This window comes from Rhinatrema bivittatum, chromosome 4 (genome assembly GCF_901001135.1).
Source record: "Rhinatrema bivittatum chromosome 4, aRhiBiv1.1, whole genome shotgun sequence".
NCBI lineage: Eukaryota > Metazoa > Chordata > Amphibia > Gymnophiona > Rhinatrematidae > Rhinatrema > Rhinatrema bivittatum.
In genome coordinates this window covers 289,428,135-289,455,947 of record NC_042618.1, presented here as the reverse complement: position 1 = coordinate 289,455,947, position 27,813 = coordinate 289,428,135, and the positions used below count along the sequence as shown (strand labels likewise).

At 43.6% G+C, this 27,813-nt stretch overlaps 1 protein-coding gene across 2 annotated transcripts in view; it reads right to left on the bottom strand.

Annotated features, from left to right (window-relative positions):
- ABCC9 (ATP binding cassette subfamily C member 9) overlaps nt 1–27,813 on the bottom strand; it is a 976,112-nt gene that overhangs the window by 621,324 nt on the left and 326,975 nt on the right. For both annotated transcript variants that reach the window (XM_029600177.1, XM_029600176.1), the window contains exons 15-16: nt 16,754–16,864; nt 5,514–5,586 (exon numbers count right to left, since the gene is read on the bottom strand). In XM_029600177.1, coding sequence (XP_029456037.1) covers nt 5,514–5,586; nt 16,754–16,864 — 184 coding nt within the window. The remainder of the gene's footprint in view (nt 1–5,513; nt 5,587–16,753; nt 16,865–27,813) is intronic.

Genomic DNA, 27,813 nt, shown 5'->3' with positions numbered 1-27,813 from the left:
CATACAGCTGTGTCCTACACCATTGAGACCACACCTAACAATGATGAGGCTCACAGGGCTCCTTCCCTGTGGGCGAAGAGACCTCTCATCTCAGCCCAGGGTTCACATCCTTACAAAAACATAGACCATTCTTCAAGCTTCGCTAGATCCCTCCTCATGTTTTTCACACTTTCCTGGCTGTCTACTCTGTTGCAGATTTTGATATTATCGACAAAAAAACAAACCTTTCCTGATAGTCCTTCCATTATGTCACTCACAAAAATGTTGAAATGAACCTGTCCCAGGACTGAACCCTAAGGCACACCACTAGTAATGTCCCATTCCTCCTAGTAAAATCCATTTACCACTACCCTTTGTTGTCTACCACTTGGCCAGTTTCTAACCCAGTCACTCTAGATTCCATTCCAAGGGTGCACAATTTATTTATATCTACTGTGTAGAATTATATCAAAGACCTTAATGAAATCCAAGTACACTAGGTCTAGAACTCTTCCTTGATTCAACTCTCTGGTCACCCAATCAAAGAAATTGATCAGATTCAACTAACAGGATTTACTTTTCATAAAACCATGCTGTATCGAATCATGCAATCCACTGGATTGCAGAAACTGTACTATCCACTATCGTCGTTTTAGAAATGATTCCATTAATTTGCTCACCACAGAGGTCAGACTAACTGACCTGTAGTTTCCAGCCTCCTCCTTACCTCCACTTTTATGAATAGAAATCACATTTGCCCTTCTTCATTCCTCTGCATCTACTGCCGACATTAAAGAAGAATTGAAAAAGTCAGCAAGCGGAGCTGCCAGGACTTCTCAAAGTTCCATCAATACCCTTGAATATATTCCATCCAGCCCCATTGCCTTATCTCTTTAGTTTAGTTAGCACCTCATGAACACGGTGTTCTGAAAATTGAGGTTTATCTCACTGCCAATCTTATTTGTATTTGTTTTATGTGGTCTGTTCCAGGGTCTTCCACAGTGAAGACTGAACAAAAATATTTGTTAAGCAGTTTTGCTTCTTCCTCATCAGTCTCTTCATATGCCTCCCTTTCACCTCAGTCTCACAATGCCAATTTTTGCACTTCTTTCTATCAATAACATCTAAAAAATAGTTTCATTTCCCATTTTACTCTATTTACCATTTTTTCTTCCATTTGAATTTTTGCATTCCTGACTACTTTCACAGCTTTCCTTATATTTTCCAGATTTTCAGATATTGTTTCCTGTCTTCCACTTTTTGTGATCTCTTGTAGTTTATGAACACTAACCTATTCTCCCTTACCTTTTTAGCTGCTTCTTAAGAAAACCATAATGGCCTCTTTTTCCTCTTTCCTTTATTTATTTTCCTAACAAAAAGGTTAATTGCCCTTATGATATGTCCACTGCTCTTCTACTTCCCCTAGATTTTCCCAACAAGCTAGTGACTCCTTGAGGTATTCCCCCATTTTAATAAAATTAGTTTTCCTGAGGACTAGGACCCTTGACTTTGAATGAACCTTCACCTCTTTTGCTCTAATACTGAACCACACTAACCGGTGATCACTGGATCACAGATGATTGTCAATTGCAACTTTAAAGATACTGTCCTTGTTGGTAAGCCCCAGGTCCAGTATCACTCCTTTCCATTTGGTTTCCATTACCAGTTGACAGAACCATTTTCCTTGCAGGGAATCAAAGTTCTCCCTGTTTCTAGAAGGCACTGCATTTAGGATGTCCCAATCAACATCTGAAAGAATGAAATCCCCTAACAAAAGTACCTCCCCTTTCATAGCAATTTTGTGAATATCTTCCATTAAATCTTTAACCATTTCCTATCTGTGACAGAGGCCTGCATATTACACCAATATAATTAGATGTTCCATTATCTCTTTCCAAATTAACCCAGGCACTATTTTTTACCTCGAAAACTCTGCAATTCTGTTACTTTAATTTTATTTTTTAAATATAATGCCACACCTCCTCCCTCCCTATCCAGCCCTTCCTGAATAGATTTTACTTGGTATAACTATCTCCCAGTCATAGTTTTCTGTATACCAAGTCTCTGTGACAGCCACTATATCTAAAACAGCTTCTTCAATGACTGCCTCTAGATCCGGGACTTTATTTCCCATACTTTGAGCATTAGTGTACATAGCTTACAGATATTGTTCTTTTTTCCCATTTCTATACCAGTATTTAATATTTTACTTACCTTAGGGATTTGTTCACCCATCCCCAACATTCTTTTCCTACAGCCCTCACTGTATATCTTAGGACCTTGATGTCACTCTTCTTGCCACATTGCTCTGCACCTACCATTTGTGATTTTAAACACCAGTGCTGCTGCTGTTCCAAGTCTCTCTTGGTTCCTTGGGAAGGTTTCACCTCTTCTTCAGCTGTCTTCAAGGTTCTTTTCAAATCCCTTACTGCACTTGCTATTGATCGTGCCATGGTAATCCTATGCTTTGCACACTTGCTACACCACTCATGGACCTTTGGGCTCTTTATGCCACTCCTGGTAACTCTTTTGCTGCATTGGGTCATAACCCTGATTCCTTGGGGTGGTTCTATCTCTGCTATGATTGTCTTCAAGTTTCTTTCCTAATGCCTTTCACTTACAGTACTTACCAATTCTTGGTCTTGCTGTGACAATCCAGGGCTTTACATAGACCTTACCCAGTTACCTTATACTGTTTTATACCCTCCAGCTTTTCCTTCAAACTCTCTTCTCTTAAGATTCTTACTATTTGTTTTGTCAGGTAGTTAACCTTTGATGGATTACACAACAGCATAAAGCAGGGTCCGCAGAAGCAGAAGTGCAGTACCCAAAACCAGCAATGCACTCCTCCATGACTACTATTCCTTAGGTCATGGAGACAGTTTTTGCAAAATGTAATTCAGAAGAAGAATCATTTACTAGATTCCCTGAATCACAGTTGAATAGTTACTTGCTGAAGAGAATGTGGGGACTCTAGTCTGTAGTCTTTGCCTCCAGTGAGGAAGTGGAGGAGGCAGATGATACTGACAGGACTGAGATACACCACAGTAATGGAGAAGATGAACTCTAGGCCCGAACTCCAAATTCCTTTCCCATATTATACCACAGTGAAACTACATCAGGCCTCTTCTGGTTTCACCCTGCCCAGGGATACAAAATTCTTCATCTTCTGCCTTATATAGATGCAGGTCTATCTGATTTGAACATCAAGAACACTACAAGCCACCTCCAGAGATTTCCTCTGGCTGCTCCTTACCCAGGGTTTTATACCAATTTGCTTGATGTCCTTTATCCCTCATTTGGAGCATTTGGGTATTCTTGACTTTGTGGTGGCTGCTTTGCACCTCTCATGGTGCTTTGGGATCTTCATGCTACAATATCTACTGCTTTGAACTTGATGACTTTTCTTGCCACTTTTATTGGTTTGTTCCCCCTTCATGGTCCCTTGGGATGTTCATGCTATTCTTGGTGCCACTTTACCCTTTTAGTGCTACTTTGGGAAGTGCAGGGATACAAAAATTTATTTTTGTTTTTCTGTTTGTTTTCAGGAGGTTTGTTCCACGAATTCTGGTTTGTGGAATGTCTGATTTGTTTAATTCATGTGAAAAAAACAAATCAAATATAAACCCCTCCCCTAAAAACACAAACCAATAAAAAAAACAGGACATCCCAAGGCCTCCCATCCCCACTCACCCGGAAAAATGCTGGGCCCAGGATCTCCAAGCCCCCACATACCCAGTCCAGTGGGGATCCACCTTCAAGACCTAGGCTCAAACCAAAGCCTTGGTATTGCATTGGCCAAGGACACAATAGGTCACTACAACCTCGGCCTCTGCCTACTCAAGGCTGACACCTCAGCCTTGGCCAGAGCCTGGACCAAGGCCTGACACTGGAGCTCAGCCTAGGGGCTGGATCCCAATGCCTGGACCTCAGCCTAGTCCATACAATGCCATACATCAAAATGGCACTGTACACTGGGGTGAATATGCTGGAGTTAAATAACTCCAGCACCACCCCAGCGGACATCAGTTTACAAAGAAATAACAGGATGCTGTCATCATTGCTTAGAGACTTGGCCTCCAGGCCTGCGCCTGATCTTAGGCCTGGCAGCTTCTTCAGATACCTGACTGATCAGGTGTGTAAATTTTTCAGGAGGCTCTGGTCTCAGCCAAGGCCCCAAAATTGGCCTATGCCTAAGTCAAGAACCCAGCGTCACGCTCAAGCCTAGGCCATGGTCCCTGCTTTTTGCTTTGGCCTATGCCCTAGGTGAGGCCTAGGCCCAATGCATTCTTTTTAAACAAATGCAATGAATAAGGTTTGTTTCATTCAGGGGCCCTTAATTTGTTTCGGGGCTCCCAAATGAAACAAATTGCCCTTATTTGTTGCGGTTTGCACACTCATTTAAAACAAATGTACATCCCTGTACTTTGGGGAATTTATACAACTGTTATTTGTGCCCTTTGCCCCTCTTAGGATCCTTGGGGTGTTCTTTCACTCATCTGGTATAATACCTTGGAGAATTCCTGCACTGATGGTACCATTTTGTGCCTTTATGATGCCTCGAACTATTCATGTCACTTTTAGTGCCACTTTGATGCAGTCTTGGTGCTTCGCAGTGATCTTCCCCCTCCTGATGATGCTTGCCCTCAGGTTTCATTGGATTTGATTAGAGAACCCCAAAAGAGGCTGCATTGCTTTCCCTATTGCCTTTAATAGGAACCAAATAGAACATAGAAATTATTTTTTTTTTGTCTGAAATAAACCAAAAATCGGTGACCCACAAAATGGTTTCCATTTTGGCCTTTGCATATCCCTACTCTATTTCAGCATGTCAATAGTTTACCTTCTGTTTATATGTCAGTGAACTCTTATCTACTTTGATCTCTAAATAAGGGAATCATCCCCAAAGCACAGATATGAATTAAAAAATAGTTTCCAATGCAATCTAGAAACAGTTTTCAGATATGACAAATCCACCCTACACCCACCCCCTCCAAAGAACTACAAATCTAAAATGTTATTTATTACAAACACCTTCCCCCCTCAATCATCGGTCCTCTGCGCTTATACTACTTTGTATAAATTCTATTTTATCACTTTTTCCTCAAACCCCTGTACATATCCTTTCCTTATGTATCCTTCCTCACCCTCCCCCCGCCCCCCCCCTTTTTGTCTCGTCCACCCACATCCCTCTTTCCCCTATTTATTTATCTTGTTTATTGCTATGTTACTGAGTTTTATGTTACAAACTGTTCATTGTAAAGGCTTTGCCTATATACCCTTGGTTGTAAGTTACCTGTAAACCGGCACGATGTGCAAACGGCTGCCGGTATATAAAATATATAAAATAAAATATATAAAATAAATAAAATAAGAGATCAGTGATTATGCTTCTTTTTTAAATCTCTCTCTATGCCACACATTGTTAACTGTTACTCAGAGCAACTCTGCTACAAATTAAAGGTAATTGTTGATATGAACTATTTTCAGTCTTTAGTGGAAATGAATTATTATTTGAATTGCATTTTCCATACCTGTTGGAATTCTGATATCTATATTTGATAAAGTAGATAAACCACTTCCCCATGAAAAATATCCATTGGATACCTAAAAGTAAAATAAAAAGAGAAAATTTAAAAAAACAGAATTTAGTAGTGCTGCTCGATATAAAATGATGACATAGTGAATTTCCATTAAAAGTCATGTGCAGTTGGTTCAATTATCCAATGCTGGCCATGGCTTTTTAAAGCAACATAAGTCCAAATGTACACAGCAATTTTAAAAATATTTAATTGTAGAATTCTATTTTTGGGTGTTTTAACTTCAAGATTGATAAACCCCACACATAAGTTGTACCTCAATTTAAAATGGCAGAATTCCATGCAAACCAAATATAAAAATCTGTATTATTTATTCTTACATTCTTTCAATGAGGAGATATGTAAGAGAAAATAATATATGTAACTCAGAAGAAAATAAGAAATGCTGCGATAAGTCAAACTAAGGTCCATTGAGCCCAGTGGCCAGTCTGGGTCACAAGTACCTGATAGATCCCAAAGATCAATTGTACTCTCAGGGATAAATGGCTTTCCCAAGTCTACCTGGCTAATAACTGTTTTTGGACATTTCCTTCAGGAACTTGTCCAACCCTATTTGATCCCCACTAGGTTAGTTTCCTTTATTACATCCTCTGGCATAGCTTGATTGGGTGCTGAGTGAAAAAATACTTTCTATGCTTTGTTTTAAATCTGCCAGTTGCTAGTTTCATGGAGGGTAAATAATCGTTCCCTATTTACCCATATAAATCTCAATCATATCCCTTCTCGCCTCTTCTCCAAACTAAAGAGCCATAATCTGTTTAGTTTTTCTAAATAAGGGAGGTTTTTCTATCCCCTTTCTCATTTTTCTTGCCCTTCTCTAAACCTTTGCTATATCCAGTCTTTTTTCTGAGATGGGGTGACTAGAACTGCACACAATACTCAAGATGCAGCCACACTATGGATGTATATAAAAACCATTTTGATATCTTCGCTTTTGTTTTCTATTTATTTCCAAATAATTCCGTTTGCCTTTTTCACCACCACTGCTCAGTGAGCCAAAGATTTTAAGGTATAATTCATAAGGACTCCAAGGTCCTTTTCCTGGTGGTGACTCCCAAAACAGAGCCCAGCATCATGCACTTATAGTTGGGATTATTTTTTCCTGTGTACATTGCTTTGCACACAGGGAAAAAGGTCCTTCTGCTGTTCCTCACAATCTACTGCTATCTCAATGACTTGGAATAATTTTGTGTCATCTGCAAATTTTGTCATCACATTCACTGTTTCCTTTTCTAGATTATTTATTTAAGAATATGTTAAATAACAAGGTCCCAGTACAGACACTCTACTAATGACCTTTCTCCATTTTGAAAACTGACCATTTAGTCCTAACCTCTGTTTCCTGTCTTCTAGCCAGCTACCAATCTACAATAGGAAATTGACTCCTATCCCATGACCTCTCAATTTCCTGAGGAGTCTCTCATCAAATGCTTTCAGAAAATCCAAATACAATATAACCAGCAGCTCATTTTTATCAGCATGTTTATTTAAACCTTCAAAAATAATCTAGTAAGTTAGTTAGGCAGGATTTCCCTTTTTAAAAACTATGTTGACTCTTCCCCATTAAACCATGTCTATGTGGTCAGTAATTTTGTTTCTATGGATAGTTTCTACCATTTTGTCTGGCTCTGACATCATGCTCACTGGTCTATAAATTTCTCAGATCATCCCCGGAGACCTTTTTGAAAACGAACCCCACTAGCCACGCTCCAGTCAGAGGCAAATAATTCATTTACTTTTCCTACTATTTCCCTGTCTTCCATGTTTTACCCCTTTGTCATCTAGCGGCTCAACTGACTCCTTCACAGGCTTTTTTGCTTCGAATATACTTGAAAAAGTTTCTATTTATTTTTACTTCTATGCAAGCTTCTTTTCAAATTCTCTTAGCCTGCTTAATTACTTTTTTTACATTTAACTTGCCAGTGCTTATGTTCTTCCCTTTTCACTCATATTTTTATATTTGGAGTGCCTGGCATTCTTTCATTTTTTTCAGATGAAGGCATTTGCCTCAATGATTTAACAGTGCTGTCTAGTAGGTAACCTGTGTTTCACTGTGGGCTTCATTTACTGTTTGTCCCCTAAATACAGAGGAAACAATTTTCACAAAGCCACATTTAGTACCTACAAACTTTTCGCAAATTTTCAAAGACAGATTAGATGGCAATATTTAGCCACTTTGCATAGGGAAATTTTCTAACAAGGGGTCTAGTTGCTATATCTATGGTTTAAAAAGTACTCAGAAATGAGAGAAAAGCCTTATTAAATCAGGGGGCCCTATTTAGCTCCTCAACATTCTTTATTAGGATTGTCACATCATGAAGTAATATACATCCATCATTTTGGCTTTCAAGCATTTAAGCAATGCACTTACAGTACAGATAGAAATATAATTATGTTGATACAATACCACACAAGTGAAAAAGAAATTTGGTAAAGGCAGTAAAAATTCTAAAGTACAGGAAAAAAAGAAAAAGTGGTAAAAGAAAGTTTTTAAAAAGTAATGAAATACAAAATGAGAGAAGGTCAGTTATAAATCATGTTATCAGTGTGTAGTTAAATATTTAGCAAATATTCATCAGGACAAACATTTGAATGAAATGTGTTAAACATTCTGAGGCATACTTTTATGTATGCCTCAGAGAAGTAAAATTGAATATGGAGGCCTTTCTCACAAAATGTATCTTTATTAAAAATCAGTTTGGACCCAATATATCTGAAGTCCCTGATAATGGCCATAACTAAAAAAATATAATACATTTAGGCCAATATCACTGGTAAACAAAGTTTTTGTTTCCTTCAGGCTTTTTAGTGTTCCAAATAGATTTTTTGATGATGATCACAGATATTACTTTGAAATTCGTACATCACATAAGGTTTTTGAGAAACAGCCGATTTTGTGTTACAATAATTGTAAAATTTTAAAACAATCTCGTGTACATATATTTTCTTGCTGGACAGTAGTTTTAATGATTTTTAAAATTCATGTCATATTATTGACGGCCATAAGCAACGTAACATGTAACAGAGACTAACGTTTTTTAAAATATACCAAGAAACTCTGCCTGATCATGCCAGAACTTGCTCGGGCAAGCCCCAGTTTGGCTGCAAGATTCCAACTTGTTTCCATGATGACACAGCCTTATATAAGCTGCAGCAATGAGTAGTCTCCTATGCAATGTCTGAGTGAATGAGCGAATCGTATCGCTAAAACTGTTGAGTTTAAAGCTTGTGGATTTAATTTCATATACTTTATGAAATGTCTCGCCAATGTCGTAATAGCCGTGACACGTTTTGTTGCATCTGTGGTGAGTTTACTCTGAAAGCACAGAAAAGGAGTATGACTGCACTCATTAAGAAGGCATACGAGTTATACTTCGGGTGCAAAATTGGTGACCAGGACAGAGCATGGGCTCCTCATATATGTTGCACATCTTGCGCCAGTAGTCTGCGAGCATGGCTGAAAGGTGTGTGACCATCCATGCCGTTTTCCATCCCAATGATATGGAGGGAACAGAAAGATTATATAACTGACTGTTACTTCTGCATGATGAATGTGTCAGGATACTCATCAAAGAACAGGAAGTTTATTGCGTACCCTAACCTTGCATCGGCAATGAGACCAGTGCCGCATGACGACAGTCTTCCTGTTCCAAAACCGTCAGAGTTGTGGACACTTGATGACGAGGATGAGGAGGTAAGTGATGATGGTGAGCCATCACAGAAGGAAGCTGCGGCTGATCCTGATTTTGTGCCATCAACATCCTGCGATCCTCATTTAATATCTCAGTCAGAGCTGAACGATCTGGTCAGGGATTTGGCTTTATCGAAGAATCAGGCGGAGCTGCTTGGGTCAAGGCTACAAGGATGGAATCTTTTGTCATCTGATACGAAAATTTCAGTATTTTGCAGCCGTCAAGATTTGACAAAATATTTCAACCACATAGACAGTCTGACTTTTTGCTGTGACATCAATGGATTGTTTTGTGCTCTCAGATGTGACCACGACCCAACAGAATGGCGACTGTTTATTGATTCATCAATCTTAAGTTTGAAGGCTGTTTCGCTGCACAATGGCAATATCTACCCATCAATGCCTGTCAGAAATGCCTGTCAGAAATGCCTGTCAGAAAGAAATGCCTGTCAGAAATGCCTGTCAGAAAGAAACGTATGAGAACATGCAGCTACTACTGAACCACATTGAGTACTTGAGGTACAACTGGAATTTGTGTGGTGATCTCAAGGCAGTTGCAATTCTACTGGGTCTGCAGCTTGGTTACACCAAGTATTGTTGCTTCCTTTGTGAGTGGGACAGTCAAGCAAGAGATTTGCATTATGTCAGAAAAGTCTGGCCTCTCCGCAAGAAGTTGGTTCCAGGGCAGAAGAATATTGTGCATGACCCATTGGTGGATCCAAGTAAGATATTTCTTCCACCTTTGCACATCAAACTTGGGCTGATGATAAACTTCGTTAAGGCAATGAACAAGCAAAGAAAAGCCTTTGATTATTTGCAACAAATGTTTCCATGCATAAGTGACGCCAAGATAAAAAAGATGTTTTCATTGGCCCACAAATCTGAGCTGTGATGAAGGACAGCCACTTTGATGGTCTTCTGCAAGGTAGAGAATGTGTTGCATGGACAGCCTTCAAGAATGTTGTTTGTAACTTTCTAGGCAACTATAAGGTAGCAGACTATGTTGAACAGGTTGAAAATCTGCTTCAGGCATACAAATTGATGGTGCAACATGTCATTGAAGATATATTTTCTTCATTCCCACTTGGACTTCTTCCCAGACAACCTTGGCACTGTGAGTGACAAACATGGTGAAAGGTTTCATCAAGACATTGTCAAAATGGAGAAATGGTATCAAGGCAAGTGGAACCCCTCCATGCTGGGTGACTATTGTTGGACTGTCATCCGCAAAGCATTGGACAGTGATTACAAATGAAAATCTGTGACAAAACATTTTTAGTTTTGTTTTCTGGTGGGAACATTGCCATTATAGTTTATGCCACTACAGATACATAACAATGATAGACATAATAAATGTATATTTGTATTCAGCTTGTTAAAATCTACTTGTTTCACCGAAGGTTGTGGAGGAAACAAAATGTTCCCAGAAATGTGTTTACCAGTGTATTCAAAAAGCACAGAGCACATAACTTATTCAGATAAATTTAGCTGGATAAGTTATCCAGGATATTCAGTTATCCCGCTGAATATCCATTACTAAAGTTAGTCAGCAACCTTTAGGCAAAATAACTTTATTTTTTATTTATTTTTTTATTTATTTAGAGCTTTTCTATACCGGCATTCATGAAACAATCATATCATGCTGGTTTACAGCTAACGGGGGTACAATAACCTTGAACATTTAACAAGTGAAGAGGAAACAAAAAAGTTACAATAAAACAGGGTTGCTGGAACTAGGGGAGGAAGGAGACAAGAGTAAGAGTAACTTTAAAGTAGTAGTTATTTACATTGTTCTGAAAGGTCTCTTAATAGTTGTTGTGGTGCATCAGTTAGACTCAGGGAAGGCTTGTTTGAATAATCAAGTCTTGAGCCTTTTTCTGAATGTTAGTAGACATGATTCCTGTCTGAGATTAGGGGGTAAGGTATTCCATAGAGAAGGTCCCACTGTAGAAAAGGCCCAATCTCTGAATGTTAGATGGTGCGTAGATTTGCTTGGGAGGGCAAGCAGGGAACCTCTGTAGGCTTCTCTGATGGGTCTGGATGAAGTGTGTAGTCTGAGGGGGATTTGGAGGTTAAGAGGGGCTTGGGAATGGATGGTTTTATGGATGATGATGATGGACTTGTGTAGAATTCTGAAGTGGATTGGTAGCCAGTGTAAATTTTTGAGAATAGGTGAGATGTGGTCTCTTCTTCTGGAGTTTGTCAGGATTCTGGCCGCCGCGTTCTGGAGCATCTGAAGAGGTTTGATGGATGAGGAAGGGAGACCTAGCAATATACTATCTTGGAGAATATTACGGCTTGGAGGACTGATCTGAAAACTTGAAAGTGAAGGAGTGGTTTAATTCTTTTTAGTACCTGCAGTTTATAGAAGCAGTTCTTGGTTGTGTTATTAATGAAAGTTTTTAAATTCAGGCGGTTGTCTATTACTACTCCTAGGTCTCTTGCTTGCGTAACAATGGTGTTAGCTGGTGTACTTTGTGGTGTATTACTGTTTTCTGGGGAGATGAGAAGGAGTTCAGTTTTAGCTGAGTTTAGTATCAGGTTTAAGTTTGCGAGAAGTGGGTTGATCTCTCGGAGGCAGTTTTCCCAGTGTTTGAGTGTTTTAGTGATGGATTCTTTGATGGGGATCAGGATTTGCACATTGTCGACGTTTAGGTAGTGTTTTAGTTGAAGGTTAGTTAACAGCTGGCATAGAGGAAGAAGGTATATGTTGAAGAGAGTTGGGGTCAGGGAGGAACCTTGAGGAACTCCTAGTGAGGAGTTGATGTGAGGGGATTCTTTATTATTGATTCTGACTTTGTAACTTCTGTTAGAGAGGAAAGTTATTCCAATGTCCGATAGATGGTTGAGGAGGATGAAATGGTTTACGGTGTCGAAAGCCGCCAACAGGTCAAGGAGAATTAGTAAAAATGATTGTCCTTTGTCCAAGCCCATGATGAGGTGGTCTGTTAGCGATAAGAGTAGAGTTTCAGTGCTTAATGCCTTACGGAACCCATATTGGGTGGGGTGCAATATTTTGTGGTCTTCCAGGTAATCAGAGAGTTGCGAGTTGACTAGTTTTTCCATAATCTTGGCTACAAATGGAAGGTTGGAAATGGGGCGGAAGTTGTTTGGATTCTTGGGATCCAAATCCGGTTTCTTTAGGAGAGGTTTAAGAAAAGCAAGTTTTAGGGCGTCTGGGAAGATTCCCTGTGTTAGAGAACAGTTTATGATATCCGCCAGTGGTTTGGAGATTGTGTCAGGTATTAGCAGGAGAAGTTTTGATGGGATTTGGTCGAAGGAATGGGAGGAAGGTTTTGTTTTCTTGAATAGAGATTGAATCTCTAAAGTGGCTTGTTAAAATCTACTTGGTTCACCGAAGTTTGTGGAGGGAACAAAATGTCCAAGAAATTTGTTTACCAGTGTATTAAACAAATTTCTGGGAACATTTTGTTTCCTCCACAACCTTCGGTGAACCAAGTAGATTTTAACAAACATATACATTTATTATGTCTGTATATATAGCTGGCTATATTCAAAAGAATATAGTCTGAAAAGTAGCACTGGTATGTCACGATCCTGGCTACAAAGCACCTCCCACCAGCAGAGGTTCTTGCTGAGCAATGCTCTCTCCCACTCTAGTCACCTACTTGATGACTCCATGAGACAGTGAGGCTATCCCTATTTAGCCCTGTATCTCCAACAACTTGGAGTCACATTGGCTACTTGAATTGGCCCACTTTGTCTTGCTACTGTATGGCCCCTTTGGCCTGTTTGCCTCGCCTTGCCTTGTCCTAAGGCCTCCTTGGCATTTTTGCCCTGCCTTGTAGAGTTTAGGTCCTCTAGTCTCACCCTGCCTTCCTTGTGGCCTGATTAGGCCTCCTTGTCTGTTTCTCCCTTGACTTGTCTTATATGTACCTTGCATTGCATTAGTTTCCTGTGTTTGTATATTTCTTGCACTGTTCTCATGATCTTGTCCTTTCCTTGTCTTGTTCTATCCAGTCCTTGTCTCGTTCTGCTCAGTCCTCCCTGCTCTTTATGGGCCTCCTGTTCCAGGCCTGATCTCCAGCCCCAGTCCCAGGCCTTGCATCCAGTCCCTGCCTGTCTCCAGCTTCTGCCTGACTTCAGTGCCAGTCATTATCTCCAGTTCCAGGTCTTGCCTCCTTTTCCAGCCCTTATCCCCTGCTCCTGCCTGTCTCCAGTTCCAGTTCTTGTCTCTAGCTCCAGCCCTGCCTTCAGTATAAGCTGTGTCTCCAGTTCCTGTCCTGCCCAACTATTATTATGTAACATGTTAGGAAAGTGGCCAGCCACCAAAACCTGCAGGCATAACAAAGGGGGATGGCCTGGTTAGGCAGCCTTTGCCCTAATCTGTCTTGAAGTTCTATACCGCACCTGCTGAGGGAATACCTGAATCCAGCCTACCTGACCATGACAAGCCACTTAGCCTTCTATCCTCCCTGTACCTTTCAAAAACTCTGTTCTCTGCTAGGATCATGGTACGGTCCTACCATGATCCCAGAAGGCACTTTCAGCATTGCTATTGATAGCACTGGTGGAGATCACAGAAGATCACAGAATTTAGCCCTATACAGGTTTATCAAATTACTAGGGATTTGCTTTCATATAAAATGTCAGAGACAATGTTGTTTTTCATAAGAGATGACATAAAAAGCATGAGATTTTATTTATTCTTCAGTTTTAATGCATACTAACTCAAATAGTGTGCACTAACTCTAATAGTGTGCACCATTTCAATTTAGTACTCACTATTTTGAGTTAGTACGCACTAAAATAAAAATACTTATATTTAAAATGAAAATTTAAACATCTGAAAATAAAGAAAATGGAAATAAATATAAAATTAAAAGCTACAGCTATAAAATATTTAAAAATCAAATAGCTTTAACAATTGAACAACTGAAGTCTTAAAAACTAAGTGGCTTTTATAATCGAAGAATCAAAGTGTTTCCCTGTGATTAAAAATATTGAGCGGGCATTTTTGTTACACTTAGCAACAAATACAGGGGCGGATTTTCAGAGCCCTGCTCGCCGGTGCGCCTATGTTCAATTGGCCTACCGGCCTACCGGCCTACCGGCGCGCGCAGACCCCGGGGTTTCGCGCAGACCCCGGGGTTTCGCGAGGGGGGCATGTCGGGGTGTGTCGGGGGGCGGGCCCGGTCGGCGCGGCGTTTTGGGGGCATGTCGGCAGTGTTTTGGGGGCGGGCCCGGGGCGTGGTTACGGCCTGGGGCGGTCCGGGGGCGTGGCCGTGCCCTCCGTACCCGCCCCCAGGTCGCGTCCCGGCTCGCTAGCGGCCCGCTGGCGCGCGGGGATTTATGTCTCCCTCCAGGAGGCGTAAATCCCCCGACAAAGGTAAGTGGGGGGTTTAGGCAGGGCCGGGCGGGTGGGTTAGGTAGGGGAAGGGAGGGGAAGGTGAAGGGAGGGCAAAAGAAAGTTCCCTCCGAGGCCGCTCCGATTTCAGAGTGGCCTCGGAGGGAACGGGGGTAGGCTGCGCGGCTCGGCGCGCGCCGGCTATACAGAATCGATAGCCTTGCGCGCGCCGATCCAGGATTTTAGCGGCTACGCGCGTATCTACTAAAATCCCACGTACTTTTGCTTGCGCCTGATGCGCCAGCAAAAGTACGCCAATTCGCGCGGTTTGAAAATCTACCCCAAAAGTTGCATCCCTATAAGTGAACAATCTACAAAAAGCTATTTTTGCTTATGCCCTGCTCATTTATGAGGGTTTTCACTAAAAAAAAACCCAAAACAATTCTTTGGCACTCTGGTGTTTGTGTGGTTCCACTTCAATTGTTAGATAAATTTATCTGGCTAACTTTGGAGGCATATTCAATAGTGCAGTCATACTATTGAATATAGCTGAATATCTTAACTAGTTAGCCAGCTAACTTTAGGACACATCTTTAACTCACCCAGCCTTGGCTGGCTAAGTCATCTGGCTAACTCTTAATATTGGAGTTAGCCAGTTAACTTACAGAGTCATTCATCAAATCGTGTTAGGGCCTTATTGTGGGCGTTAGGGTCCTAAAATCCATGGTAACGCATGTGATAAATAACGCATTGTGCTATGCGTCTGACAATTTTTAAACTTTAGTCAAAAGGGAGGAGTTTGGGCAGAGTTTATGAAAATGTTGGGTGTTTAAAATTGCGAGTGATGGTGTAATGCATGTTATAATGCTGGAAATAACTACACCTTTTTTCCTGGCATTATGCTGTGTGATATGCTGAAATGGGATTTGTGATATTTATTGTAAATCCAGTTTTGGGCAGCAGGGGGTTAGGGGAGAGGGAGCAGCGTGAAGTAGAGAGAGAGATAAAGTGAGCTTCTGGGGTGGCACCCATACTAGTCAACTATTTACACCACTGTAGGAGGGTCAACTAGTAACTCAAGGTGAGGTTTTGGTGGTGGCCTAGGGTTTTGGGGGGGCAGTTTTACATGCACAGTCAGATGTATGAACAGCACAGTACACATGTGTACCTTTCCTCACTCCAAATCACATCAAATCTTCACTGATGTGTACTGTGTTGCTCATACGTCTAACTGTGCATGTAAAACTGTCCCCCCAAACCCCAGACCACCACCAAAACCTCACTTGGATTTACAAGTTCCCCCTTCTACAGTAGTATAAATAGTTGACTTATTTGAGAGCCTTATAAAGTCTTTCTCTCTTTCTCTCTATTGCTGTCACTCACCAGGAACAGTCTGACATGTAGAAATGCCTGTCTGGGCACTTCACAGGTTGCAATGCAAAAAATATCACGGGTGCAATACATTTAACGCATACTGAGGTAAAATACCTATGTGAAGTGCTAAAATAGCGCGTGTTCAGGTATTTAAAAAATTACACTACACCCCTTTTTTTCTTTTTTATCACAGGCACTATTCGTGCAAAATTTATAGCAAAATTATGAATCTAGTTCTTATTCAACTAAGTCAACTACACCCAATTATGCCCCTAAACCACCCCTAACTTATCTGGCTAAATTCTAGCCACCTAACTTATTAACCAGCTAGAATTTAACTGGATAAGGACTGATTATAACTGGGTAACTCATTTAGACAGCTATTATGTTAACCTTCTAAATAGCTTATGAATATGGATCACAAAATATCTAAATGTAACACATGAGTGACTATGTTCTTATTTTTTCTTTCCTACACTGAAATGAATTGCACAAATATTATTAATCTTTATCATTTATTTATTCTATCTAGAATGCACCTTGAATTTACTGTTATATTCATCTTAGGCTATACATTAAATAAGATTTCTGTAATTTAATTTCCTGCTTTAATAATAATTTTTCTTTCTACATGATATTTCTATCAATATGGGACATAGTTGTGGTCTGTAAATGAAATAACTCCTGCCAAATATTTCCAGTTTTACGACTTCTGTGTACATTTTCATTTTAGAACCTTGTGAGTACAGTAATGATTTTGGAGCATGAGAACTATGCTGAGAAAATATCCATTCAATTGACCTTGATTGTGACATCTTCTGTCTCTGAGGAACGCAGTTGCCTCCTTGATGTTTGCTCATAACTGTCCAGCTGATATCTCAGGGGCTGCTTCCTGTTTATTGCTTTGGTATGCTATATATAAAATAAGAATGAGAAATAAGACAAAAAAGAGTTCTCATAAAAAGCTCTTATACAACTTCTTGTTAAAAAAAAGATAAACTGTCTTGAGAATGATCTAATAATCTCTTCCTGCTGTATTACAGCTTCACTCTTACTCTCAGCTCTTCCATTTTATCAACCCTATCCCACCCCAAAACCTGCCTAGATAAGTTACACAATTTAATATTTAGTGATTTTCAGACAATGTTTTAAAGGAAAACTGCATGACAAAACAATATAATGATGAGATTTTCCATGTAGAAGAACATAGGTACGGTATTTAAAAATAAGTGTAGTCTAATAGAAGAGGAAATGAAACATTTGAACTTTTACAATCAAAAACTGCAAACTTTAAGCCAATAGTGCATAGAATTTCAGGCCCGGCAAATTAATTTATATTCATCTTATGTAAGTCCCTCAGGTCTATGGAAGTTCCCCTTTCATGGTAGTTTGGATCTTGTAACTCAGTTTTTTAGGTTATTAGACTGCAATAGGATGTACAGGATACACACAAGGCAAAAGGGATAATATCCTAGAAGGATGTGTTTTAGAATATAACAACATACGATTTGCCATACAGGGTCATACCAAAGGTCCATCAAGCCCAGTATATCATGTTTCCACAGTGGTCAATATAGATGTGAATCGTGTCCTCGATCGTCTTAACAATCGATTTCGGCTGGGAGGGGGAGGAAATCGTATTGTTGCCGTTTGTGTGTGTAAAGTATCGTCATAATCGTTAAAATCGTGAGCCGGCACACTAAAACCCCCTAAAACCCACCCCCGACCCTTTAAATTAAATCCCCCCCTCCCGAACCCCCCCCCCCCCAAATGCCTTAAATTACCTGGTGGTCCAGCGGCACACTAAAACCCCCTAAAACCCACCCCGACCCTTTAAATTAAATCCCCCACCCTCCCGAACCCCCCCAAATGCATTAAATTACCTGGGAGTCCTCCGTAGCGGCGGTCCGTGGCTAAATCGGGGGAAGGGGGAGAGCACGAAAACCGGCACACTAGATCGTGAGGTCTTCAGCCGGCGCCATTTTTCAAAATGGCCGCCGCAAAATGGCGGCGGCCATAGACGAAAATGATTCGACGCAAGAGGTCGTTCCGGACCCCCGCTGGACTTTTGGCAAGTCTTGTGGGGGTCAGGAGGCCCCCCCGAGCTGGCCAAAAGTTCCTGGGGGTCCAGCGGGGGTCAAGGAGCGATTTCCTGCCGCGAATCATTTTCCGTACGCCATTTTCCGTACGCCATTGCGAGGGTTCCGGACCTCGCTGAACGACCTCCTGCAGTCGATCTCCTGCCGGCGCCATTTTCCTTACGGAAAACGATTCGCGGCAGGAAATCGCTCCTTGACCCCCGCTGGACCCCCAGGAACTTTTGGCCAGCTTGGGGGGGCCTCCTGACCCCCACAAGACTTGCCAAAAGTCCAGCGGGGGTCCGGAACGACCTCTTGCGTCGAATCGTTTTCGTCTATGGCCGCCGCCATTTTGAAAAATGGCGCCGGCTGAAGACCTCACGATCTAGTGTGCCGGTTTTCGTGCTCTCCCCCTTCCCCCGATTTAGCCACGGACCGCCGCTACGGAGGACTCCCAGGTAATTTAATGCATTGGGGGGGGGGTTCGGGAGGGTGGGGGATTTAATTTAAAGGGTCGGGGGTGGGTTTTAGGGGGTTTTAGTGTGCCGGTTTTCCTGCCCTCCCCCTTCCCCCGATTTACGATTTTTTGACGATAAATCGGGGGAATTGGTATTGTATCGTGGCCCTAACGATTTTTGACGATTTAAAATATATCGGACGATATTTTAAATCGTCAAAAAACGATTCACATCCCTAGTGGTCAATCCAGGTCACACATACCTGACAGGATCCCAAAAGGTTGATAGATTCCATGCTGTTTATCCCAGGCAGTGTATTTCCCCAAGTCCACGTTTTTCATTTGAAATAAAGCAGGAGATTTCAAAGAAATGCGTGTTTCCAGAGCCAGTGGAAGCATTAGGTGGTGTAGGCAGTGGCCAAGGCACCAAAAGTGGGCAGGAAGGCAAAGTAGCCTGTAAGGGCAGCATTTGTAAAAGGACAGAAGAGAGACGTGGGTGAGTCACGGAGCTGAAAGGTGTTTTCTAGTTTTGGGTATGTATTTATTTAAGGACCTTGGGGCCATTTGTTGTGTGTGATGAAAGAGAGAAAGAGAGATTACCTGATGATGTGACATCATCACCGCCTAGGGTGGCTGGACACCCTTCCACCTGCCTATTTCATTTAATTTTGTTTGGAAAATGAAATGAAAGAAAAAAGAATTAAACTTTGTTTATTTTAATTTTGTTTTGTGTGTCAGCTATCAGTCCCAGCCTGCCCCTGCAGTAGCCCCATAGAAAATGCCCTCCCTACAATCATACGCTAAGGGGCAGATTTTTAAAAAGTACACGCGCTCGTACTTTTGTTCGCGCACCCGGCGCAAACAAGAGTACGCCGGATTTTAATAGATATGTGCGTAGCCGTGCGTATCTTTTAAAATCCGGGTTTGGCGCACGCAAGGCTGCGCAAAATCGGCAGCCTGCACGCGCCGAGCCGCGCAGCCTGCCTCCGTTCCCTCCGAGACAGCTCCGAAATCGGAGCAGCCTCAGAGGGAACTTTCTTTCCGGTGCCCCCCACCTTCCCCTCCCCACCCCCCAGCCCTATCTAACCCCCCCCCCCCACCTTCATTATAAAAGTTAGACCTGCCTGAGGCAGGCGTAACTCGTGTGCGCTGGCCGGCTGCCGGCACGCAATTCCCCGGCCCGGGAACAGTTTCGGAGGCATCGGCCATGCCCCCGAAACACACCCGGGCCAGAACCACGGCCGCAGCCCCGCCCCCAGAATGCCCCCGATGACACGCCACCGCGACATGCCTCCCAACATGCCCCCGACACGCCACCCCCCAGGAAAGCCCCTGACTTATGCGCGTCACCGAAGTGTGAAGGCGTGGCAGGTTCTCCGACAAAAGCAGACTGATTTGGAGATGCCTCACAAGCATCTCATTCAAGACACTGGAACCCGGTGGAATTCCACCTATATGATGCTGCAGAGGTTAGTGGAGCAGCAGACACCCCTTCATGAACTTTCTGTGGAAATGGACATAGGTGTGCAGAGTCCCCTAGTGCATCATGATTGGTTAGTCATGAGTCAGCTGGTATAAATCCTGCAGCCCTTCAAGTACGCCACGGAGGAGCTGAGTTCCAGAAGTGCCACCTTGGCTGACATCATCCCTATAGTTAATATTCTAGAGGAAAATTTGGAGGGCATGAAACAGGAAGAGGGAATGACAGCAGAAGTGCTGTGTTGTCTGGACTTTTTGCAGAAGCAGGTGCAAGAGAGATTAGGACCTTTAACAAAAGATGACAGATACATGCTTGCCACAGTCTGTGATCCCTGTGTGAAAGGGAAACTCGCCCTACAGTCCGTTAGTCTCACATTTGTGAAGGAACTGCTGTTAGAAAAAGTTCGTGATCAGCAGCACCATAGGCAGAGACAGATTAGGCATGAAGCAGAGGAGGAAACAGCGGGCACTTCAGAGAGTAGTGCACTCTGTCAGCAACAGCTAGTACTTCCTCCTCTACATCAGTACGCCAAAGCCATGTTGCCCCTAAAAAATCATCTCTTCTGGCACAGGCTAGATTGAAAGCAGCTGACAAGTAGGACTCTCAGCCCACCCAAGCAAAGGAGACACCAGCACAAATGTCAGTGACACGGTATCTCACAGAGCCCACAGAGGACATGGAGACAGATCCGTTGGCATATTGGGCACACAAGTCCACTGTCTGGCCACACCTAACCAAAGTGGCTCAGCGATATCTGTCATGTCCACCAACCAGTGTACCCAGTGAATGTGTATTTTCAATGACAGGGGATATCATGAGCCCTCATCGCTCAAGGCTAGCACCAGAGTTAATGGAAATGCTAGTGTTTTTGAAAATAAACATGCCTTTGCTTGGGTTTCCAGATTTTACCTGTGAGTGGCAAGATGAATAAAAGCAATTTAAAGCCTTGCAGCAGCTCCAACTGCCTCATAAGTTCCAGATAATATCAGCACACATACCTGACCTCAACCGCTGTGCCTGTCTGTCCACTGTCCAGCCCTTACGTCACTACAGGGGCCTGACCTCAACCGCTGTGCCTGTCTGTCCACCGTCCAGCCCTTACATCACTACAAGGGCCTGACCTCAACCACTGTGCCTGTCTGTCCAGCCCTTAAGTCACTACAAAGGCCTGACCCCAAATGCTGTGCCTGTCTGTCCAGCCCTTAAGTCACTACAAGGGCCTGACCCCAAACGCAGTGTCTGTCTGTCCAGCCTTACTTCCCAAGGGCCTGACCCCAAATGCCGTGCCTTTCTGTCCACTGTCCAGCCCTTGTGTCACTACAAGGGCCTGACCTCAACTGCTGTGCCTGTATGTCCAGCCCTTAAGTCACTACAAGGGCCTGACCCCAAAAGCTGTGCCTGTCTGTCCAGCCCTTACGTCACTACAAGGGCCTGGCCTCATCTGCTGTGCCTGTCTGTCCACTGTCCAGCCCTTACGTCACTACAAGGGCTGGACCTCAACTGCTGTACCTGTCTGTCCACTGTCCAGCCCTTATGTCACTACAAGGGCCTGACCTCAACCGCTGTGCCCAGGGGTGGATTGTGGGAAAATAGTGGCACGAGGGATTTTTCTCCATACTGGCCCATGGGTAACCAATTACATATACAATATAATTTACATATAATTTACATATATATGTACACACCCCTATATTTCGGTATGGTCCTCCCATATCAACACAGTACTATTTGCCAACACTCAAAGAATAACAATCCCACCTATGAAAAAGAATATCACAAATATTACACCAGAATCTAAAATATCAATACACCTCCTATCAGGAAAACAGAACAGGCCAAGCTACTACAGATCCCTACAGAGAAGCCACATGCTAAAAGAATGCTTCATCTCAGTCTTTGCATGCAGAACACAAACTCTCACCAAATACAGAATACAAAATGAAGGAGCACAAATGACAAAAACTGAAATGGAAACTCCAAGAAGCCAGACTCCTTGTAGTAACAATAGAAAAATAGAACCACCATTCCTCATAAAACAAATAAAATCAAGAAACATAAAGCATCAGTTATAATAATAAAACCATAATAAAAGAATATTTTAAAACTACTGATAAATAGAATTTCTATTAATTAAAATCATATACATTTTTTACAATGTCCCAAACACTAATAAAATATTTCAAAACAGCACATATATTAAATAACATTCAATAATTAAAACTAATAAGGATTTTAAAAAGCCCCTGCTGTCCCCTTCTGTGGGAGCTCTTTATTTCCAGTCACCCTGATATTGTCGAGGTCAGGCCCTTACGTCACTACAGGGGCCTGACCTCAACCGCTGTGCCTGTCTGTCCACCGTCCAGCCCTTACATCACTACAAGGGCCTGACCTCAACCACTGTGCCTGTCTGTCCAGCCCTTAAGTCACTACAAAGGCCTCTCTCACACATACTCACATGTCCATTCTCTCTCACACATACACTGTCACATACATACACATTCATGCTCTTATATTCACCATAACCTCTCGCTCTCACTGACACATTCTCAGGCTCTAAGACACTCCCCCTCCACACACACACACCCGCACACACAAACTCTTACTCCCTTGGATTTTCTCATACACACTCTCACACTCACACACACACACACACACACTGACCCCCAGGCAGGCTCCCATTCATTTTCACACCACTCCTTCCCCATCCCCCAGGCATGCACACATTCATTCTCACACACACAGACCCCCAGGCAGGCACCTATGCATTCACACACATACACCCCCAGGCAGAGTCCCATTCATACACATGCACACACTAAAGGCAGACCCCCCTCTCTTTCTTTTGCCAACAACCTCGGAACCTCTCTCATTCCTCTGCTGCCACTGTCACTGCTGCCGCATGGCTATTGCGGAGGCGCCGATTGCTGCTACTGACACTGAAGCTCATTCTGCTGCCTCCTCTGTGCAGGCCCCATGGGCTTCCACTTTCTATATGCTGATCTCGTACATTGTGAGATCTGCATAGAGAAAGTGCTATTCTTGCACATTCCCAAAGATTACATGTGCCAATCACTAAAAAGTAATTTTTATTTTTTTTTACCTTTGCTGGCTGATCTTAGTTTTCTAATCAGTTGGTCACAGGCTTTTTTTTTCCCACCTTCCCTTTCTTATTTTTTTTGCCAATTCCTTTTATATTGTCTTTTTTCTATTTCTTTTCTCTCCATCTTCTTCCCTCAAACACACTCTCAGGTTCTCATTCTCACATGCTTTCTCTCTCTTCTCACACACACACACAGCCTCTCACTGTCACATGCTCTCTCTCTCTCATACAATCATTCATACACACAGGCTCTCACTGTCACATGCTCTCTCTCATACAATCATTCATACACACAGGCTCTCACTGTCACATACTCTCTCTCATACAATCATTCATACACACAGGCTCTCACTGTCACATGCTCTCTCTCATACAATCATTCATACACAGTCTCTCACTGGCACATGCTGTCTGACTCTCTCACACAAAGGCTCTCTCTCATACAATCAGTCATACACACACACAGGCTCTCACTGGCATGTGCTGTCTCTCTCACACATACAGAGGCTCTCACATGCTGTCTCTGCAAACATTCAGGTCCTCACTCTCACACACAATCTCTCAAATCATCTCATACACGCACACACACACACTCTACAGACCCTCAGCCTCTCTCTCACCTCTGGGCCTCCTCTTCACAGGTCGCCGCAGGATGGGCTTTGCAGCGGCCCTGCTACTGGGCCTCTTCCTCTTCTCGGGCCACTGCAATGATTCGCGGTGGCCCGTAAGCGCTGCTCCTCTTCCGCACGCGCTGATGCTCCTCCCTCTTCCTGCCCATGTGGCTCCAGCAACGTTTACTTCCGGGGCCGCCCAGGCAGGAAGGCGGAGGAGCATCAGCGCGTTTAAACGCGAGCTTTTTTTTCAGGCCGTGGTGACGTGAGCCTCACCACGGCCCTGCCGATCTGCCTGCTATATACGTGTCGCTGCTCAGCGGTCGCATGAGCCCCCTTGTGCCTGGGGGCATTGGCTCCCCTCGGGATATCACTGCTCACGGCGGCCCCTAATACCTTGGTTGGAAATTTTATAATACCAAAAAAAAAAATCACATGACAGGAGTGACCGGCCCACCGGGGGAAGCCCGATTCCCCGATGGGTCAATCCGCCCCTAGCTGTGCCTGTCTGACTAGTCCTTAAGTCTCTCAAGGGCCTGACCCCAAACATTGTGCCTGTCTGTCCAGCCCTTACGTCACTACAAGGGCCTGACCCCAAACGCTGTGCCTGTCTGTCCACTGTCCAGCCCTTACATCACTACAAGGGCCTGACCTCAACTGCTGTGCCTGTATGTTCAGCCCTTAAGTCACTACAAGGGCCTGACCCCAAATGCTGTGCCTGTCTGTCCACTGTCCAGCCCTTACGTCTCTACAAGGCCCTGACCTCAACCACTGTGTATCGGACTGTGATCCCTGATTGAAAGCGAAACATTTGCCGCAGATCTTAGCTCCAAATTACAAAGTCCCCTCAACAACCACATTTAGCAGAAAGGTCATCCCCAGCCTCAATCAGAAGGACTTGGGTCCCTGAGCGGCACCGGGGAGGCAGTCTTCTGTACGCCACATTTCCCGTGCCCGCCGGATGGACGGGGATTCGGCGCTGGGCTCTTCCCTCTTCACTCATGTTACTGAGGGAACCCTGGTTAGTTTCTTTTCCTCCGCTTAGTAATATGCTAAAATTTAGCGGGTCACCACGTCTGATCTGAGGTTGTAGTGGGAGAGGAAAAGGAGGAGGCGCCGGCTCCCTTTCACGTTCTGTACGGGGAAGGCTTCAAGGCCTCGAAAAGTGTGTTCTTCATTGATATAATAGCCGAGTGATCCATCGCTAAGAGTCACAGGTCCATCCATTTCTCACCCTGCCTAGCGCAGTATGGCAGCAGTAATCAACTGAATTACGAAGAGCTTGAACAAGTTCATCTTCCTCCTGGTGCCCTTCCGTCAATTCAGCGGGTTGCCACGTCTGATCTGAGATTATAGTGGGAGAGGAAAAGGAGATGGCACCGGCTCCCTTTTCGCATTCTCTCTGGGCTCACCTATCTCTTAGTACCCGCTGACCCATGTTGAACTGCTGTTCACATGGAAACCTTCTCCACTTTACCAAACTAGCCAAGGCTTGGGCCCTACTCTCGGGGCCAACCCATTCCAGGGAGACCTTTCCTGCACAAAGGAAAGGGAACTCTCCCTGGGCATCGCCTATATCTTAGTACCCGCTGACCTATGTTGAACCGCTGTTCACATGGAACCCTCCTCCGCCTTGTCCTTCAAAGTTCTCATTTGTATGTCTGCTATGTCCCCCAGATTTTCAAAGACCAGCGAGAGCTCACTAGGTGCCAATGGAACCACCAAACTTTCGAGGCGAACCCATTGCAGGGAGCCCTTTCCTGCACAAAGGAAAGGGAACTCTCCCCGCGTGTCACCTATCTCTTAGTATCTGCTGACCCATGTTGAACCGCTGTTCACATGGAAACCTTCTCCACTTCACCACACTTGCCGAGGATCGGGCCCCACTCTGAGGGCCAACCCATTCCAGGAAGCCCTTTCCTGCACAAAGGAAAGGGAACTCTCCCTGTGGCTCGCCTATCTCTTAGTACCCGCTGACCCATGTTGAAACGCTGTTCACATGGAAACCTTCTCCACTTCACCACACTTGCCAAGGCTTGGGCCCCACTTTCGGCGGCCAACCCATTACAGGGCGCCCTGTCCTTCACAAAGAGCCCTCGGGCTCTTGTTTGAATATTTGTTACTATCACCAAGATCTGCACCCGCAGCGGCTCCACTTCACCAAAGCATAGTTCATCACCTTTCAGGTCCTAGCACGTGTATTAGACTCCTTGGTCCATGTTTCAAGACAGGTCGGGCGGACAGTACGCCCTGGTTGACAATCGCACTGCATGAAGGGGGCCCCATCCCCCTTCTCCCCGCTCCCCTCATGAGGGGGAGGGGGTTCCAGAGGAGGGCACAGCGGCGGTCATCTCCCTCAGCCCCAGGTGAAACGGCAAAGCTGCTGCCGGGGGGGGGGGGGGGCTATAACATGCTTCGCCAGAGCAGCAAGCACCCTGACCCCACCCGAGGTCTTCCCAGCCGAGTCAGAGCCGGTTGTGGTGCACCGCCATCGAGGAAATGTGCCCTGCGGGGGCTGGGGCCATGTTCCCCACCCAAGGGGATATGCCGCCCTGGTCAGACCAAACTCTTAGCAGTTTCATGCCCTCTTGAACTCAATCATTTTTCCAATTCAGCCAATCACTGCTCTGAGTGCCCTGTGATGCTTTTCCTGCTGAATTTCTACCTTAAGCAAGCATACCACAGTGCACTTTCTTCTTGGGTTCTAACTGAGAAGGTTGTTTGCTGTTTGAGCTCACTCAGAGTGTCTCAAATCTTTCTTCAATTGCTATTGCTACTTTGCTACAATTAATTTTCTGTTGCTGAGAAAGATATTTGCTCTTTTTCGCTGCTGTGCCTGCCGGGCAGCCAGGCTTTTTTTTACTGCACTAATTTTTTATTGAACTACTTGTTGACTATCAGTCTCATGCCGAAATTTAGCCTTAGAAGGAGTTTACCACCCACTTTCGGCTGCATTCACAAACAAGAATTTGAAAAGAAGTTGGCTGTAGAGGCAAAAACTCACAGTAAAACCTTTTTAAAATATATCCGAAGCAGAAAGCCTGTGAGGGAGTCAGTTGTACCGTTAGATGATTGAGGGGTTAAAGGGGCACTTAGAGAAGATAAGGCCATCGCGGAAAGATTAAATGATGTCTTTGCTTCGGTGTTTACTGAAGAGGATGTTGGGGAGGTACCCGTAATGGAGAAGGTTTTCATGGGCAATGATTCAGATGGACTGAATCAAATCACAGGGAACCTAGAAGATGTGGTAGGCCTGATTGACAAACTGAAGAGTAGTAAATCACCTGGACCGGATGGTATACACCCCAGAGTTCTGAAGGAACTAAAAAATGAAATTTCAGACCTATTAGTAAAAATTTGTAACTTATCATTAAAATCATCCATTGTACCTGAAGACTGGAGGATAGCAAATGTAACCCCAATATTTAAAAAGGGCTCCAGGGGCGATCCGGGAAACTACAGACCAGTTAGCCTGACTTCAGTGCCAGGAAAAATAGTGGAAAGTGTTCTAAACATCAAAATCACAGAACATATAGAAAGACATGGTTTAATGGAACAAAGTCAGCATGGCTTTACCCAGGGCAAGTCTTGCCTCACAAATCTGCTTCACTTTTTTGAAGGAGTTAATAAACATGTGGATAAAGGTGAACCGGTAGATATAGTATACTTGGATTTTCAGAAGGCGTTTGACAAAGTTCCTCAAGAGAGGCTTCTAGGAAAAGTAAAAAGTCATGGGATAGGTGGCGATGTCCTTTCGTGGATTGCAAACTGGCTAAAAGACAGGAAACAGAGAGTAGGACTGAATGGGCAATTTTCTCAGTGGAAGGGAGTGGACAGTGGAGTGCCTCAGGGATCTGTATTGGGACCCTTACTGTTCAATATATTTATAAATGATCTGAAAAGAAATACGACGAGTGAGATAATCAAATTTGCAGATGACACAAAATTGTTCAGAGTAGTTAAATCACAAGCAGATTGTGATAAATTGCAGGAAGACCTTGTGAGACTGGAAAATTGGGCATCCAAATGGCAGATGAAATTTAATGTGGATAAGTGCAAGGTGATGCATATAGGGAAAAATAACCCATGCTATAATTACACAATGTTGGGTTCCATATTAGGTGCTACAACCCAA